This window comes from Chelonoidis abingdonii, chromosome 22 (assembly GCF_003597395.2).
Source record: "Chelonoidis abingdonii isolate Lonesome George chromosome 22, CheloAbing_2.0, whole genome shotgun sequence".
NCBI lineage: Eukaryota > Metazoa > Chordata > Testudines > Testudinidae > Chelonoidis > Chelonoidis abingdonii.
The window spans coordinates 2,618,222-2,635,054 of record NC_133790.1 but is presented as its reverse complement, the minus strand read 5'-3'; the positions used below and the strand labels follow the sequence as shown (position 1 = coordinate 2,635,054).

The window sequence follows — 16,833 nt, the reverse complement described above, 5'->3', positions numbered from 1 at the left end:
GACACAGCAATCCACATCTGTACATACAACACAAAGCTCTTCATAGCCGAATTACTTTGCTTTTCCTTTGTACTTCCAGACTTTTAGTAGAATATTTGAGATAAGAGAGAGTTAGAAGGAAACTTGTTTACTCATAGCCGAGAAAACAAAAAAAAGACCCCGTGTATACAAATTCCCGCCCCTGACTTTAAACAATCCAGTTCTTTGATTGGTCCTCTGGTCAGGTGTTTGGTTCCCCTTTCCAGGTAAAAGAACTTAACCCTTACCTTACCTATCTACTTATGACAGCATAGAACTGATGACTCAGTATGAAGCTCACTAATGGGGTGGGAGAGAGAAGAGGGTGTGCACCTGATACCCCATAGGGGAATAAATGGGGTAAGGAGGGGTAGAGCCATGGGTCTGCCCTCTTGTGTGCCAACCAGCAGAGCCAGCCAGCTGCGAAGAGGGAGGTGTAAGCGGTACTCCAGAAAGGGGTGTCACAACTTACTTCCCCGTACTAGAGACCGAGCTGAGCAGGGGGGAGACTGTGACTCGAGATGAGTTTTGTCTCATTACTTCTGCAAGGGGCTGCCCCATCCTCCAGGCCGACCCAAGGTTCAATCTACCCCTGTGGCTCTGAATGGGACTTACGCAGTCGCCTTGTGCTGGCATTGGTATACGGGTGAATTTCACTCTACGGTCTCACTTCTTTTCTGGGCGCTTCATTGGCACTGCTTTTAATGGGAACGGGTGGGCCAGAGCCCTTAGAAGCAGCACTGAAAATTGCAGCCTTAAAATTTGGTAGACACTCATAACAACATGTGAACACAATGTAAAACAAGCTGATGTGCACAGAGCTGCCCAAGGAGAGAGAGCATCCTCGCAATGCAAGCTGCTGAGATTACATTATTTGGTAATATTTCACCTCTGTAAAAGCCTCCGAGGCCTTTTATTTTCACCAAATTGAGTAAGAAAGCGGCTGAATTCCCAGATACAGAGAAGCGATTCCATCCCATTGTATTGAGGGGGGAGTGCAGTCCTCCATCGGTATGTCAGGAAAATCATAATAGAATGCAGCAAAACCAGAATGCAGCCAGTGAACTACATTTCATTGAGTCACATCTTCCCGGAGCAGAGGAATTATTTTAATTGGGGCTGTTATCGGTATATCTGAAGATTTGCTTTTTTATCATTAGGGTTTTTTACTGCTGGTTTTAAATGTACAAGTAGCTGATTACGGATGTGATCGCTAAAGCTCTGCATTTTCTCCCCATGGGATTTAACACTTCCCTGCCTATGTTCCCAGGCTAGAGTATTTTGCTTTTTTTCATTTGGGTGCATCTCCCACCTCAGTTGTGTAGTGTCTGCTACTGTGTGGCCTATAATGCCACAGGACCAGAGCAGAACGCCATGTCACAGGGCACTTTTCATACCCAGCTGACCTGCATCGGCACGAGGATGAACAAAATGACCTGCTATGTCCTTTCCCACTCTAACTCCTAGGCTGGGGAGTTCCATGAAGGGAACCATTCAGATGTCCGCTCACATTTCCCCCCTAATAGGCAGAAAATAAAGGCCTGGAAATGCTAGATTTGAAAAAGATCTGGGTGGAGTTGTAGTCTCCACAAGTATCGGAGCATTCCCCAAAGCGACTGTGATTGTGTGCAGTCCCAACTCAGACATTTCTTTGCATGTTTTATGAACTGAAATGCTATTCCCCTAAGGGCCGCTTACCCTGTGATACCAAGGCTTTCATTATTTACTCTGACAGGCGGCTGGCTCCTGCACTAAGGCCTGTCGCTGCCTGCACTACAAATCATCTTTCACCTTGTCACCACAGAGACTGCAATTTTACAGCTGGCACCTTCAATCAAGTTAAATTTGCAGCTCGCGTGCTCTGTCTCTGTCATGTGACGGTTCAGGAAAGCGGGCTGAAGAATGCCTTTCTAGATGTGAGCTGAAAAGACGCAAAAGCAAATTAAAACTGCAAAGTTAAGACTGCGAGTGTTAAAAGAGTGAAATCTCTATGTGATTAGCGCCAGCCCACGCAGCCATTATTGCAATTATGATGGGAAAATCTCAGCCACAGCCTGTTGCTGATGTTGACGGTGAACAATAGAATCCAGGATTGCGACACTCTCCCCCGCCCCCCCCCCGCATTAGTTTAAATTGAGCTTCTGCTTTTCTTACAAGATGGCAATGTTTCAGAAAAGAGCTTTATCTTACAGCAGTCTGTACCATGCTATGTAAGTGGATAAGCAACCCAGAAATACACAAAAAATGTCCCTTTGGCCCCTGCACTCTCAGCAGGTCTGTTCCCAGATTAGTCTTATGAATGAGCTGCTTCCTTACTCACATCTTGCCTGGATAAGAACATAAGAACGGCTGTACCAGGTCAGACCAACGTCCATCTAGCCCAGTATCTGTCTACCGACAGTGGCCAATGCCAGGTGCCCCAGAGCAGGGCTGGCTCTAGCAATTTCGCTGCCCCAAGCATGGTGGCACGCTGCGGGGGGTGCTCTGCTGCTCGCCGGTCCCGCGGCTCCGGTGGACTTCCCGCGGGCGTTTCTGCGGAGGGTCCGATGGTCCCGTGGCTCTGGTGGAGCTGCCGCAGGCGTGTCTGCAGGAGGTCCACAGGAGCCGCAGGAGCAGCAGACTGTCCGCAGCCACGCCTGTGGCAGCTCCACCAGAGCCGCCTGCCGCCCTCCCAGCAACCGGCAGAGCGCCCCCCGTGGTGTGCCGACCCAAGCATGCGCTTGGCGCGCTGTGGCCTGGAACGGGCCCTGCCCCAGAGGGAGTGAAGCTAACAGGCAATGATCAAGTGGTCTCTCTCCTGCCATCCATCTCCATCCTCTGATGAACAGAGGCTAGGGACACCATTCTTTACCCTTCCTGGCTAATAGCCATTTATGGACTTAGCCACCATGAATTTATCCAGTTCCCTTTTAAACATTGTTATACTCCCCGCCTTCACAACCTCCTCAGGTAAGGAGTTCCACAAGTTGACTGTGCGCTGCGTGAAGAAGAACTTCCTTTTATTTGTTTTAAACCTGCTACCTATTAATTTCATTTGATGCCCCCTAGTTCTTGTATTATAAAGCACAATTTAATGGAATCTTAAAACCTGAGCGTTAAGAGCGTTGTGGTGGAACCAAATCCAATCGGTCAAAGACTCAAAAGATGGGAAAGGCATGGAATCTACCCTCTGGCCAGATCAGTGTAACACCGCCATACAGAGAGCACAGGCACAACTGCTGGCTGCACTCCAGGAGGTAGAGAGGATCCTGCATTTGTTTCATTTTATTTTGAGGGATAGAAATATGGTAGGTTAATGCAGTTCTAAAGGCTGTTTCAGCAAAACCAGAAAAGAATATGAGGCCAAAACCCAAGGTCAAAAGCCACCAGAGGATGTAGCTCTGTTAGTATTCAAAACGAGAGGAAATGTTCAGGAGTTTGGGGGTCTCCTTACAGGTTGGGGGTGCACTGTAACCTCTGCCATAACACCACTGCTCTTGAAGGGAAGAGGAGCTAGACTAATGGTTAAAATCACTAGACTCTGCAGACCTGGGTACAGTCTTCTACTGACTTCCTGGGTGACCTTGGGGAAGTCACCTCACCTCCCCGTGTCTCAGCTTCCCATCTGCACATCAGACACTAGTGTTTCCTTTCTTCTACGCTTTGTCTGGCTTATCTTGTCTATTCAGACGGTAAGTTCTTTGAGGCAGTGACCGGTCTCTTATCATGTGTTCGCATATGACTTAGCACCATCTTGGCTGGCATCTCTAGGTGTTACTGGAATAATAGCAAATACGTTCTATAAGAAAATACATCATGTAAGTGAATGGTTTGTTACCCTTCTTGGATATGTAGGTCCACGGCTGAATGTCTGCAACTTTCCTGAGCAAAACCTAATCTTAACATATGTTTTTCCTAGGAGAAGCAGGTAGAGGAGCTGTTTGCAGTGAGGCAGACCTTGCAAGCTGACCTGGAAACCTCGATCAGACGCATTGCGGATCTGCAGGTCGCCCTCGAAGAGGTGCAATCCAGTGATGAAAGTGATACAGAAAGGTATCTAGACTAAAACCAAAGAAACAAGCCCATACAAAGGCGGCCAGGTTCATCCCTGGGGGAAGCATTCTAAAGTTAGTGCAGATACACTAGGCACCATGTGGGCCTGATGTCTCTAATTGTGATGGAAATAGTCCAGTCACAAAAATTATTGGTCCATTTTCTACGTTCATGTAAATCATCCCACTCAGCAGTTTGTGAGTGTCACTTACTATGCAAAATTTTTCCGTTAAGAAAAAAAGATCATTTATCAATGAAAAAAGATTTTTGGTTCCAAATATCACTGTTCCATTTTCCACCAGATGCAGGGTTAATCCCCCTGAGTTTGGTGTCATGAATATAGCGGTGGCTGTGTTTTTTCAGAACATGAGAGCCTGCTGCTCCATGGCTCATGGCTCTTCACCTTGTGCAGTCATTTGAACCAGTGCAAAATAGGAGACAAATGCTCCCAATGCAGCAGAGCAGTGTTTTAACACAAGTGGAAATGGTTACACAAGATACAGGGCAATGGGAAAACCAGGCCCTAACTTTGCATGTGTCCTTCAGCCTTTGGATAACTTCCTTTTACTGTGTCACAACTGAAGTGGATTTAGGCCAGGATCGAAGGGGGCTAAGCTTAATGATAAAAATGGCAGTGTTGACTAGTTAAAACTGTATGCTTAATTTTTAAAGTTTTCCTCCTGTTTGTTAATCAGATATTAAAGCCACTGGGAAAAGCATTTCCAGTCTTGGATGGGATAATCGTTTTAGTGTCAGTGTCACAAAATGATCTCACTTTTCAGAAAAATGCATGTTCCCAGCAGGAGGCTCAGAAATACCAGTTGGAACTGAAATCTTTATTCAACACATTTCCTTCCTGCAGAGAAGTGCTTGTGACCTTGTGCTTTCAGACTGTTGGGCAAAATGAATCCAGTGCAAGTCAAATTTCCCACCTAAAAACCTTGACCACAAGCCTTTAAAAAGGCTGTTAGCAGATAAATTGAGAAATAAAATTCTCCAACAAATTAAAAGGCAAAATAATTCCAGCAGTGAATTTTGTGCTAGACAAAACAAAAGACTGAATAATCTCCAGATCAGGGGAATTTGCCCCCAAGCCAGGATGCTGCTGTCTCTCCAGTGCTGATGATCTAACTGCTCTTCTCAGATCTGTGTTTGAGAGACCTGTTCTGACTCAGCTAAAGTCAGTCTTTTCCCCGTGGCTTCACATATACGGTCAAATACTTGAAATGCTAGTCTCACACCTCCCTTCCATTACTCATCTTCACACAACTCTTATCATATTTGTTCTTTAATGGGAAATCAGTCCAGTGCCATCTGTCTTTCTAGCTGCTTTTTAGTCTCTTTGACTGCTTTGGAGTGTCTCTTTCCCAGACAGCCTCCAGACAAGGCCATTGCTCTTGCAACAGATCTAATAGGATGTTCTTCCTGAAAATAAATCTGCTCTGTCTCTTCCTGGCTCCCCCTGCTATGAATACAGGGCTCCTCTCTCTTTGCAAGAGGAAGTCTCCAGCAAAGCCTCAGTCTTAAAGGGGCACGCACTGGGTTACCCCAGCCATAGCTGCTAATGTGAGAGAAGGATGTTTCCACAGATCATCTAATTATCAGACTTCTGACAACTAGATGCTCAATAAATTAACGTTATTGATTTTAAAAAAATCAAACAGCCCTGTGACGTTTCCTTGCCTTCAAAATCAAGGTTGGATGGGGAGAGAGAATCCATTTTTGCAGGAGAGCTGGTTGAAAAATGTTGACAAGAAAAAATTTCCATTCCCCATTTTTGGACTAGCTTCATTCTGATGATTTGATTGTTGTTCCCTCATTGCTACGAGGGCATTATGACAAAGAGAGAGAAGGGTTACACACACACACACACACACACACACACCACCATTCTTTGAAAAGATAAACTTATGCAATATTATATAAAGATTATATATTTTCAAAGAATGGGGTGTGTGTGTGCGTGTGTATATATATACATATATATATTGATACCATTCTTTGAAAAGATGCAGTTCTTTCCCTAATTATTAAACCGGGTAGAACAGGGTGAAACCCAAGAGTTCAGAAATGCCCTTTCTAATCAGAACTGTTTCCAGATACAAGGCATGCTTGCCTTGGAGACGAGAAATACTTCTCAGCAGGGACTCCCCAGGCTGCTGTGCTGAAGTAAATGGTGTTCTGCTCTTTTTACAGTTATTTACCCCTCCTCTACATCCATGGCTTCAGATTTTCTCATTTCCCTGCAGCCTTTAACTTTTCACCAGTGGATCCTAAAACAAGCCCAACCTGTTACTAAGTTGAATTAGTAAATTCAGTCCTTCTGGAAGTTTCATCGAACGCTACCAGATCTATAACAAACCAGGTTTATGATGCATTGCAGGGGGCTCAGATTTACAACTGATGGGTGCCTGATGTTGTGTCTCTCCTCTGACTTCCGTGGAGTTAATTCTGATGCACACAGGCAGGAGAGCAGCATCAAGCCCCAAACATATTGCATTAAGTAGATCCTAGGAAAACCAATATGCTCTGATGCAGAAGAACTGCAAATAGCATTGTGGCTCACAGCAGGCATAACATATACTTGTCACATCTGTCCACTAGTCCACCTACAGATCTGGGCTGTGTGTTTGAGCATGTTACAGGATAGTTAGCCATCCAGCTGGCACAACTTGCATTACCATCAGTGGGCTCTGGACTGGCATACATCACTCTACCAGTATACCTCTCCCCCAGTGTGCACAACTGTGGCCTGTGTGTGTGTATGTACACACACCCATATGCCTTTATTTCCAGTATGTCTGATTTTTAGGACATATTTTGGACAGATCGGAAAAGGCCCTGGTAGCTCTGCTCCTCCTTGTAATGACAGCTGGAGGAGAAAGTTGTGCTACAATGAATCTGAAATGTTTTTGGTCTCCTCAAACAGAAGCTGATCCTCTGACTTCCACTGTGATTTAGTAAAGACAGCACAATCCATCACCAAGTGCAATGATCTTTTCTTCCTTCATTACAGTGTCCAGACGGCCCTGGAATCTGCCTGTTTAAGAAGAGATATGTAAGTGAACCCTAAGATTTGCTGGGTGGTTAAAGCGTTTCACATTTTTTGTGATATTGACTCATAGTTGTCAAAATCTCGTTTTCCAAGGAGATGTCAATACCTGGTGAAAATGTGATTATGTTTGTATTAGATGTGCTTTGATTAGTTTCAGATGGAATTTCAGATGTATTGCCTTTACATACGCTCAGCTACATTGATCTTCTACATTTTCCCTAGAAATTCTGCCTATTAAGCCAAGATAGATGGTCTCAATTTTTTTTCTTTGCTGGGTCTGATTTGAGAATATTAAACTGGCTTGTACTTTTAAAGGAAGTGAAACTCTTAAAGGGAATCAACCTATCACCATATCAGGAGTGGACAGTAATGACAAATGAATACAGGACCAAACCCCTAACATAGTGTGAAACCCTTTTGGAAGGTTTGTACCCACCTCTGATACAGACCAGGGGTACTGGTTCAAATGTGACCTTCAAGTCTATGATTCTATGAACTGTGTTTTACGATTAAAGTCATCTTCCCACAGCTGAACATACAGTGAATGAGATGGGATTGTATTTGCACACCACCAGGTCGGGTTACAGAGCATTTTCACCAGCGTAAGGAAAAACAGCCATCTGAAGTGGCAGTTCCATGAAAATCATGTTGCCTGGAAAAGTTTGTTTCATGTGCACTGAAAGTAGACTCTGAGCCAATCTGTGCTGATGTTGTGAAAGACCAGAACAGATTCAGTCATCTAAAGGGGCAGAAAAAAAAAAAAGGATGAAGGAACCAATACAGATCAAACAAAAGCCACCCCAAACTACCACCCTGAGAGAACCCATCTAGGTTTTAGTCAACTTTCCCCCACTTCACTTTTCATGTGCATGGCTTGGTTTGACCTGGGTCTGGAGCACAAGTTCCGCAACACAGTGAGAGGCTGGCATATGGTTGTTTCCAGTCCAGGGAACCTGCAAAGCCAGGTGAGATAGCCTACTCAGGATAAGGTTTTCAAATACCCCTTTTGCCAGCTTACCTCCGGTTTCTTTGCTGTCTTTGGGGAAGGAGGGCATGCCAGAGTGAATGCAAAGTAAAATGGTGGTGTGTTCTGCTTCCAGGGACAATCAGTCTAGTTTAGGCTCCACTCTAAGTCTGGAGCCAAAAGAAAGCATCAAATCCTGGACGAGGTCTTCAGTGGGCTGGTCATCACCTTCAGGTCCCAGTGTAGCTGGAAGTCTCTCAAGGCAATCCCTGGGCAGCTGCAGCACCCCGAGCCTGAGGTAAGAGCTGTCCAGAACTTTCTTAGACTAAAAAACATCAGTGATAATGGATGGTATGTGCTGCAGGTCGACTTGTGAGAAACAGAGAGCCCACATCAAACATATCCTCTGTAGAAAGTTTAAACACTAAATGCCAACTGCCACACATAGCAGCATGTACAAGGCACTGGTGCCAAGGAGCTTCAGGAGCTGCAGCAGCTAGCTTTGGAATCAGTTACTTCTTTTGAAAAAGCCATGCAGGTTTCTGATTTTGCATGCTTTTAAACTTGGCAGATTGCAACAAGACAGCAAGGCGCTATGAGGCTAATGGTATGTTAAGGGTACGGTATTTCCTGTGTGAAGCTGCACTTCTGCATCTTGCCCTCCTAGAATTACAGAGTAAAACCATGTCACCAGCCAACATCAGCTCTTCCACCGCAGTACCCATCACTTGATCAGACCTCCAAAGCAATGACATTTCGTTGTGACGTAGGTCACTATCCGATGTTTATTTCTGATGATTGTTCATTGCCCTTTAATACAAGGGACTACATTCAGCTGGGTAAGAACTACCGACTGGTGAATGTTAAAAAGCTTTGGACTTTCTGTTTGGATCAATATCCAGAACTTTGTGAGTCACAATAAGTTTGGGAAAACTTAAGACTAGTATTCAGAGTTCCCTGTTTCACGCCGTCTTGGTCACATCTTTATCTAGTACTCACCTCATTACTGCAGTATCATGTGAGGACAGTGGCTCTCAACCTTTCCAGACTGCTGTACCCCTTCCAGGAGTCTGATCTCTCTTGCGTACCCCCTAGTTCCACCTCACTTCAAAACGACTTGGTTATAAAATCAGACATAAAAATACAAAATTGTCACAGCACGCTGTTACTGAAAAATGGCTGACTTTCTCATTTTACCATATAATTATAAAAGAAATCGATTAGAATATAAATATTGTATTTACATTTCAGTGTATAGTACATAGAGCTGTATAAACTAGTCATTGTCTGTAGGAAATTTTAGTTTGTACTGATTTCGCTAGTGCTTTTTATGTAGCCTGTTGTAAAAATTAGGTAAATATCTAGATGAGGTAGTGTACCCCCTGGCAGGCCTCTAAGAACCACTGTGTTAGGAAATACTCTAAGATTTCTCTAAATAGATGCTCCTATTGCAACTGGTAGCTGCCTTAGCACTATTAGCAATGGGAATGTTATGTGGAGCAACAGAAAATGGTGATGTTAAAGAGAGACAGAAGCATTTACTGAATGAGTTGGTAGACCATGACCTAACATGAGAGGATTTCACATTGCTTGTACTGGACACTGTAACAGATCCACACCTAGATGTTCTCAAATTTATTTACAGTAATTGTGTGGCTACTTTCCTTCAAGGAAGTCACGGAATCACAGGGTGAAATCCTGACCTCACTGAGGTTAATGGGACTTTTCCCATTGACTTCAGTGGGGTCAGGATTTCACCCATAGCGCCTGTTCACAGAAGCTTGGTGCAGGTGGAGATGGTGGTATGAAGGAAATGTGTGTGAATCAGTGGATGGACAGGCCAGTTTTGGTCAGATCATCAAGCATGTCACAATACTACTGATCAATTCCACAAAAGGGAAAACAAGAATTGTGGCCTGCAGCACAAACCAAATTACATTTTTTAATTTATACTTCTTCCACGGTGCATTTCACCTCGTGCCTTAGCACTTCACTAGCATGCCAGGGAGGAAAATATTATTGTCTCTGTTTTATAGATGAGGAACTGGAGCACAGAGAGTCTAAGTGATTTACCCAGCTCTCCTGAATCCCAGTCCACCGCTTTAAGCACAAGATCTTTCTTCTTCTCTTGAAGCAGTTCAGCGGCTGTTTGACAGCCTTTGCAATGTAAGGCATGCGTATTTCAAGCCCTTTCATTTTGGATACTTGGTCAGATTTGCAGCAGAATGAAGTCGGCAATGAAAACCATATCTGGCAGCTGCCGCTGAAATTTCTCTCTGTTTGACAGGACAAGGTAGGCCACATGGACGTCTCATGTGCCACAGACCATGTATACTTTGCTGGATGCTAATGAGAGGGGTTTGCCAAGCTCAGACTACTGCTGTACCTTCTGTCAGTGCAAAATATCTATCAAGTGTGTACAGACAGAATGGGCCCCATAGGAGAATATAGGAGGGAAAACTCAAAATCAAAAGCGCCACTCTGTTCTCAGTGTGAATTGTTAGGTCTGGACTGGAGTGTGGTGCAGACACCGAACAGAATACATGGGATGAACCAGCTGTCTAAAAAGACAAATGTTATCTAGCTGGAAGGTAAATCCACACCATGGACAGGCTTAACATTGCAGCAAGTTGTATCCATAATAGTGCCCCAGTGCTTGTGATCAACGAACAAGAACAAGACTGACTTTGAGCAAGAACTACAAAAATGTCTACCATGGCTTTTTTAAACCACATTTTGGAACAAACAAGCTATTATTTTTCTTCCTTGACAAAACTTTAGAAGTTCTATTTAGCAACAGAGAAGAACAAATAGTAAATACATGTCATACGTCTGACAAAGTGGGTATTCACCCATGAAAGCTCATGCTCCAATGCATCTGTTAGTCTATAAGGTGCCACAGGACTCTTGTCACTTTTTAGTAAATATGTGGTTTTGTTCCTGGATCTGGCAGAGGTCCATTTAATTGGTTCCTACTGGGCTTTTCCCTCTAGGTCTCACAAATAGAGGTAGCTGTCTATTGTCTCATATGGGGCTTAGTGAACAATAGAAGAGCTAGAAGAAGAAAGAAGCTGTTATTGCACTTGTTGCAACCCTGGAGGAAGAAGCATGATGTCTTATAGAGAAGTTGCCTCCACTTCTGTGATTGATCTCAGCCCTGGCTTCACATGAGCAGCCATGCTCAGGAGCCCCGGCACCTTCTGTTTGGCTGCAAGCTGCCTATTCTGATGGAGCTGATACTGCCTCTGACGGACACAGTCATGCCGCTGAAACTCAGCAGAGCTCGAGGTTCTCAGAGCAGGCGCACACTGAAGTAGGGAGAGATGCTTGGGTCTCTGTTTGCTAGTCAGACTAGTGCTGTGATGCCAGTGGCCTGTGTTTGCCCTTTAGCAATCATGTGCCTGGTCAAAAGCTTTAGCTACAACTGGAGACACATGCAAACTCAGCCATCTAGGCAGAGAAAAATGACGCAGTGAATTATGTGCCATTGTACAGTAAGTGATTGTCTGCATGACTCCATCTATGCCCCAGTTGGTGGTGGGAAGGTAAAAGGGTTAGGGTCGGAGTGCTGTCTACTGCTGCTCACAGAGACTCTCACGCCTGTTTCCACCATTTAATGGAGAGAAAAGAGGGAATGAACAACTCCTTCCATCTCTTGACTGCTTCAAACGACACGGCACAGGAGCTGCCTACCAGACTTTTTCCTAAGCTATATCTCAGCCAGAGCCATTGTCGCCCATTCGGTGTGGACAGTGGAGGGCAAACCCTCAGGAGATGTGATTCTAGTCTGAATGCAAAAGCATCTGCAGGTCCAAGTGAGAACCTAACATAACTGCTGCAGGTGCCTTACTGCATGTCAGTTGTTATTCAGTAATAACACCGCATCAGCGATGACTGGGCACCAGGATTGCCTTTTGAATCAGTCCCAGTCACCACAGGTGGTGGCAGCTACTGATTTCACATCTATTTTTCTTTCAAGCCAGTGTATTTTTAAAACAGTAGGGGGAAAAATCAATCAATTTGCAAACATTGCTGATGGATTCATCAAAGTGGCTTATCTGGCATAGATATTTTATTACATTTTCAATACTTGCTGTCTAATTAAAATATATACAATTTCTTATTTTGTTCAGTATGCATGTTTGCATAACACATCAACTAATGAACTATTTTAGTCTGCTAAACTACAGCCTTCAGCAAGCACTCTTGGAAAGTTTTTTTCCAATCTTGTCTAGTTTGCAAGTACATGGAGGAGAACAGAGGAGACACCTGTAAATGTTGTTATACATGAATGTTAAAAATAGGGAGTTATCACACAATGGCAAAAGAGTACCAAAGGTCATGAAGAATGTCTTGTCAAGTATGCATTTTACAAATATGTCTTGGTTTGACAGATTGCACCATCATTTAAGGTAGCTGCCATTTTATAGGCTGAAGAGTAGAGAAAAGAGGTGGAAACAGGAAAGTTACATTGTGGGGCACAATTGAGAGATTAATCTGTTGTGTATTAATTTTAATACGTTATTTAAAACCGCTGTAGAAAAGTGATCACCTAATCAGGTCAGGTACTCTACAGTCATTGGCCCAGAGACTGGGAAAATGTTTCAGGCTACATTCTTTTCAACATGTGGAGAAGGAAGCTCAGTGGGAGAGCATGGTATTTAAGGTCAAACCATCAGATCAAAGAAGGTAGTTGGTTCCAAACCCAGGATCAGTGCAATGGTAGATGAAAGCCACTACTTCAAAAACACACTTTAAGCAGGATAATATTCCTTGATGTATTCTCTAGAGGTGATTTAAAGAGATAATGCCAGCTATCTGTGGATTTGTGTGCCATACGCTCACATGTTTACCACTGAGGGAAGATTTTATATTAAAGTCTATAAATGTCTGACATGTTAATTTTTGAAGAAAATGTAAACAGGCTGTAAGCAAGTTGGACAATGGCATATATAAGTAGCCAGACAGCTAGATACTAAATGTGGCTCAGCTTGGCTCCCAGCTGTGAGGGACCAGAAACTGAGGAAATTAGCCCAAGAAAAAGGTCGGAACATAAAACACACACAAAATGACATTAGCACAGAGGCCAAATATGCAGCCTTTGCTTGCAGGAATAGAATTTATTCTTGAGAACAGGCCAGTTGAAACCCAGAGAGAATCCTGACATGAGGAAATGCTACTCTGCATGAGGAAGAGTTCAGGCTTGGGCACCTAAGTGTTAAGGATTTGACTGAAACCCTCTGAATAGTCCTGGAAATGAAGACACAAGGCGGGCATCTTGTTTGAAATTCCTCCCTGGTATTATGGGGATCTTCAGACAATCATTGACTTTACATCCCAGATGTGAAGCACTTACATGGGCTGGATTTTCAGAAGTCCTCAAACCAAGGTCTATGACATTGCTTTGCCAGGAGCCCTGTGTGGGAGAAGGTACATAGCTCCATTGGTCCAGCGGCTGCACAGGAAAGGGAATCTTTCCAGGCTCCCAGTATTTATTTGCAGTACCCCTCTCCCCAGATCAGCTGCACCAGCCAAGCCTCTACCCACTCACCACCCATCTGCTTTCTCCAGCATACCCAGAACCAAGGCCAGGGAGACTATACAGGAACATAAGAGATTTGTGTGTGTGGTGGGGCAAGGGGGGAGGTTACTCCCTGGCACATCTCATGCCCACACAATCCATGGCACAATCTAGCTCCAAGTCGCTTTTGCTTGTATTGTGCACTTATCTTTTTCATTACCCGACTTTCAGACTGCAGTCATTGCAAAGTGGGGTTTAGTGCCTACCTGATGTATAGTCACCCCGTAGTTGTGTGCAGAGTGTGATGTGTAGCTACACTGAGTTTATGTGATTTTTCAAGATTAATAGTAGTGTCATCCCTATAATGTTAAACACTCCATTCTTATTGTGCAGAGGTCTGAGACCTGTGAATTCAGGTTTACATGGTAAAATAAATATAAACCAGAATTAATTTTCTGAAGAGCAAGTCCCCACGCAGCTAATATTTTAAATCATTTTTGTTATAGTTTGAAAATGCCTTTCTGAGTCTTGTCTATTGCAGGTATGAAATGGAATTTAAAACCAATAAATGCAATGATTAGACTTAGGCATAGGAAATTGACATGAGTCCTTCATCAGAGAGCAGAGCATCCTTAGTGTGCAGAATTCTACTCTAGCATTGTATTTAAGAATGCTTTTATCTTAATTCCTATGGATGGCTTAGGTCTTTGGTCTAAATTACTTAGGCGTAACTGCAAATGAATGGCAATAAATCAGAAATTATGGATTAAACTACATTATTGAGATGAACTGTGCTGGATTTATAATAAACGGGCAGCAATGTAGACTGTGGGGAGCACCGTATTTATCTCTATAGAGAGATAAATAAAAGCAACATATTGGTCTAGCCGTGGCTTAATTTCAAAATGATCCTTTGCATTCAGGCTGGAAGAGATGTCACAAATAGAGTCGTTCCAAAGTCCATGGAAAGGCAGATTCCAAATCCTAACCTTATAACTGCAAATGGCCTCAGATGATCTAAGACTGGAGTAGTAGGCAGGAAGCTGTATCAAATGAAAACAAATGGAAGATGATGAATCTAGTGAGTTAATGAGACAGAGCCCTTGTGTCTTGTCTCAGTTGATCTCAGTTTTATTAAGATTTCGCTTACCCAAATCCCCAGTAATGAGAAACAAAGCTACCTAGCATTCACTTCTTGCTAATATATGCAGGATAGTTTTCCTTTCCCAAATTAGCAGCTCCCAAAAGGGAGTGATATAAGGCTGTTATATTCAGCCCAGTGTACAGAGATCAGGAATTTGATTAACTTTTTCTGTAATTCTCTGATATTAAGTTTTTGGACAAAAATGGCTGTCAACTCTGAATCCCAGTAAATCAGAGACATCTCACAGTCAGAATAAAATGTCAACTTTTTATTAGAAAGTGACTTCAAAACTATGTGAATTTACCGCATCCTTGGGTAACAAGATTGAAATTGCTGAACTACAGAGCTTCTAAGCCCAGTATGCAGGAGATGGGGGACTATTCAGGGGGCCTTCACTTGGAGCGGTCAGTATCCAAACAATTTGAACAGTCCCAGAGTGAGTGGACACACACACAAAAATCATAACTGTTTTGGGTATTTGTCACATCCCTACTAGGTTATACTATAGCAGTCATCTCTTACACTCTGGGTTCCTTGCAGATACTCTTCTTTGGAATAAGGGTCTGTCTTTTCTCTAGGCCCATTGATATAGTAACAAGCCCACTGCACCCTGGAAATTTCATGGTTCTCACAATGATGCATACTTGGAGCTTCATGGTGATGGTGGGGACAGAACTTTGACTGTCCTGCTGCAAAAGGAGCAGCTCCATTAGCTGATACTAGTGTGTGACCTGTGACATGTGCTTCTAGTTTCATGCGGTAGAGGGCAGGAGTGTTCAGTCATGCTCATTGCAATATTAGTATTGACTCTTCCAAGAGGAGTGATGACGAAATGGCAGAATGTTTACATTTGTCTGCAGTGGTAATTTTGGCTCGATTGGCATCTGTGCTGACAACCTGGTAGTAAATATTTACATTGCTCAAGCTTTAAATGTCTCTCTGCAAGTTCCAAAGGTGAGTGCCGCCCAGCACTGGTGATTATGGGATCTGCAAAGATTTTCTGCAGACCTTGTTACAAGAAGTGAGTGAAGCTACCTTCAGGAGCGAAGGGGAGGAGTAAGAGACACAGTTTCACTCAATCTCTTTTCATGTCATAGGACAACTCTTCTTGACGAATGAGAGCTACTTGCTCTGTTCCCTCTGGTGCTAGCCTTCCTGCAGGGTCTTGTTCGGAAGCTGTCAGTTTCCTCTCTTGAAGCAGAGTTCCCCTTTCCCCAGATGATCTCAGTGAGCTGTTACTAGTTTACGAGACAGCAGGAGTAGAAGACAGACATATATTTGTGGCACTTAGCACATGCTATGTCATCTTGGGAATCTTGTGGCACTATTCACTGCAGCTACACTACCCTTGTGAATGCAAAGCATCCAAGGATTTCAATTCCAAGTCAATGGCTGATGAACATCACTAGTTGTTCTTTTCCCCTGGTGCCTCCTTGGTATTGTTAGACCCTGCCGTCCAAGGGAGTTCTCGGAAACAAAGCTTAGTCTCTTTCAGATGTGGTAGCACATATGGCAGCAACACTGACCACATAGAGCCATCAGCAAAGCTCTCAATGGAATTCTGGAGTCTTGAGAGGACAGTGTCACACTTTCATGTCCATGAAAACAGATCAGGATACATCCAATTGTTCTTAAGATCTTCTGGGGGGTCACTGCTTGTATCGGATGATAGCCAGAGCCTAATCCCAGATAATAAATTACTTTGAAATTTATAATTTATTTATATGTTTACTATCATAGAGAAAGAACCGCTTGAAGATACAAAAAAGGGAGATCACTTAGGTTTGGATTTCAGTATCTGAATATTCTTATTATATTAGAACTGGAGGTCTTGGAGCAGTCAGGAAATGGCCATGTTACTTATTTTATTTTAAAACATTATATTATCAAAAGCAAATAATTTCTATTAAAAACTTCAGAACTGCCTTGCATTGATAGCGTGACAGGAAAATTTCTTCGAGAAATCTGGACAAGTTCTTCTCTCTTACTGCCTTGGAGCTGTACTGGTTTTCATACATGCAGAACCAAGAGCATCATTTGGTCGATATTCTTTTTCCCCTGGACATGCATTGTATTGCAATGCAAGTGTGGATATTATG

The 16,833-nt window shown here is 43.4% G+C and overlaps 1 protein-coding gene across 1 annotated transcript in view; it reads left to right on the top strand.

Annotated features, from left to right (window-relative positions):
* The window catches only part of MYO18B (myosin XVIIIB), a 193,889-nt gene that overhangs the window by 153,953 nt on the left and 23,103 nt on the right, over positions 1–16,833 (top strand). Inside the window, exons 40-42 of the mRNA XM_075060087.1 lie at positions 3,917–4,050; positions 7,067–7,108; positions 8,206–8,367. Coding sequence (XP_074916188.1) covers positions 3,917–4,050; positions 7,067–7,108; positions 8,206–8,367 — 338 coding nt within the window. The remainder of the gene's footprint in view (positions 1–3,916; positions 4,051–7,066; positions 7,109–8,205; positions 8,368–16,833) is intronic.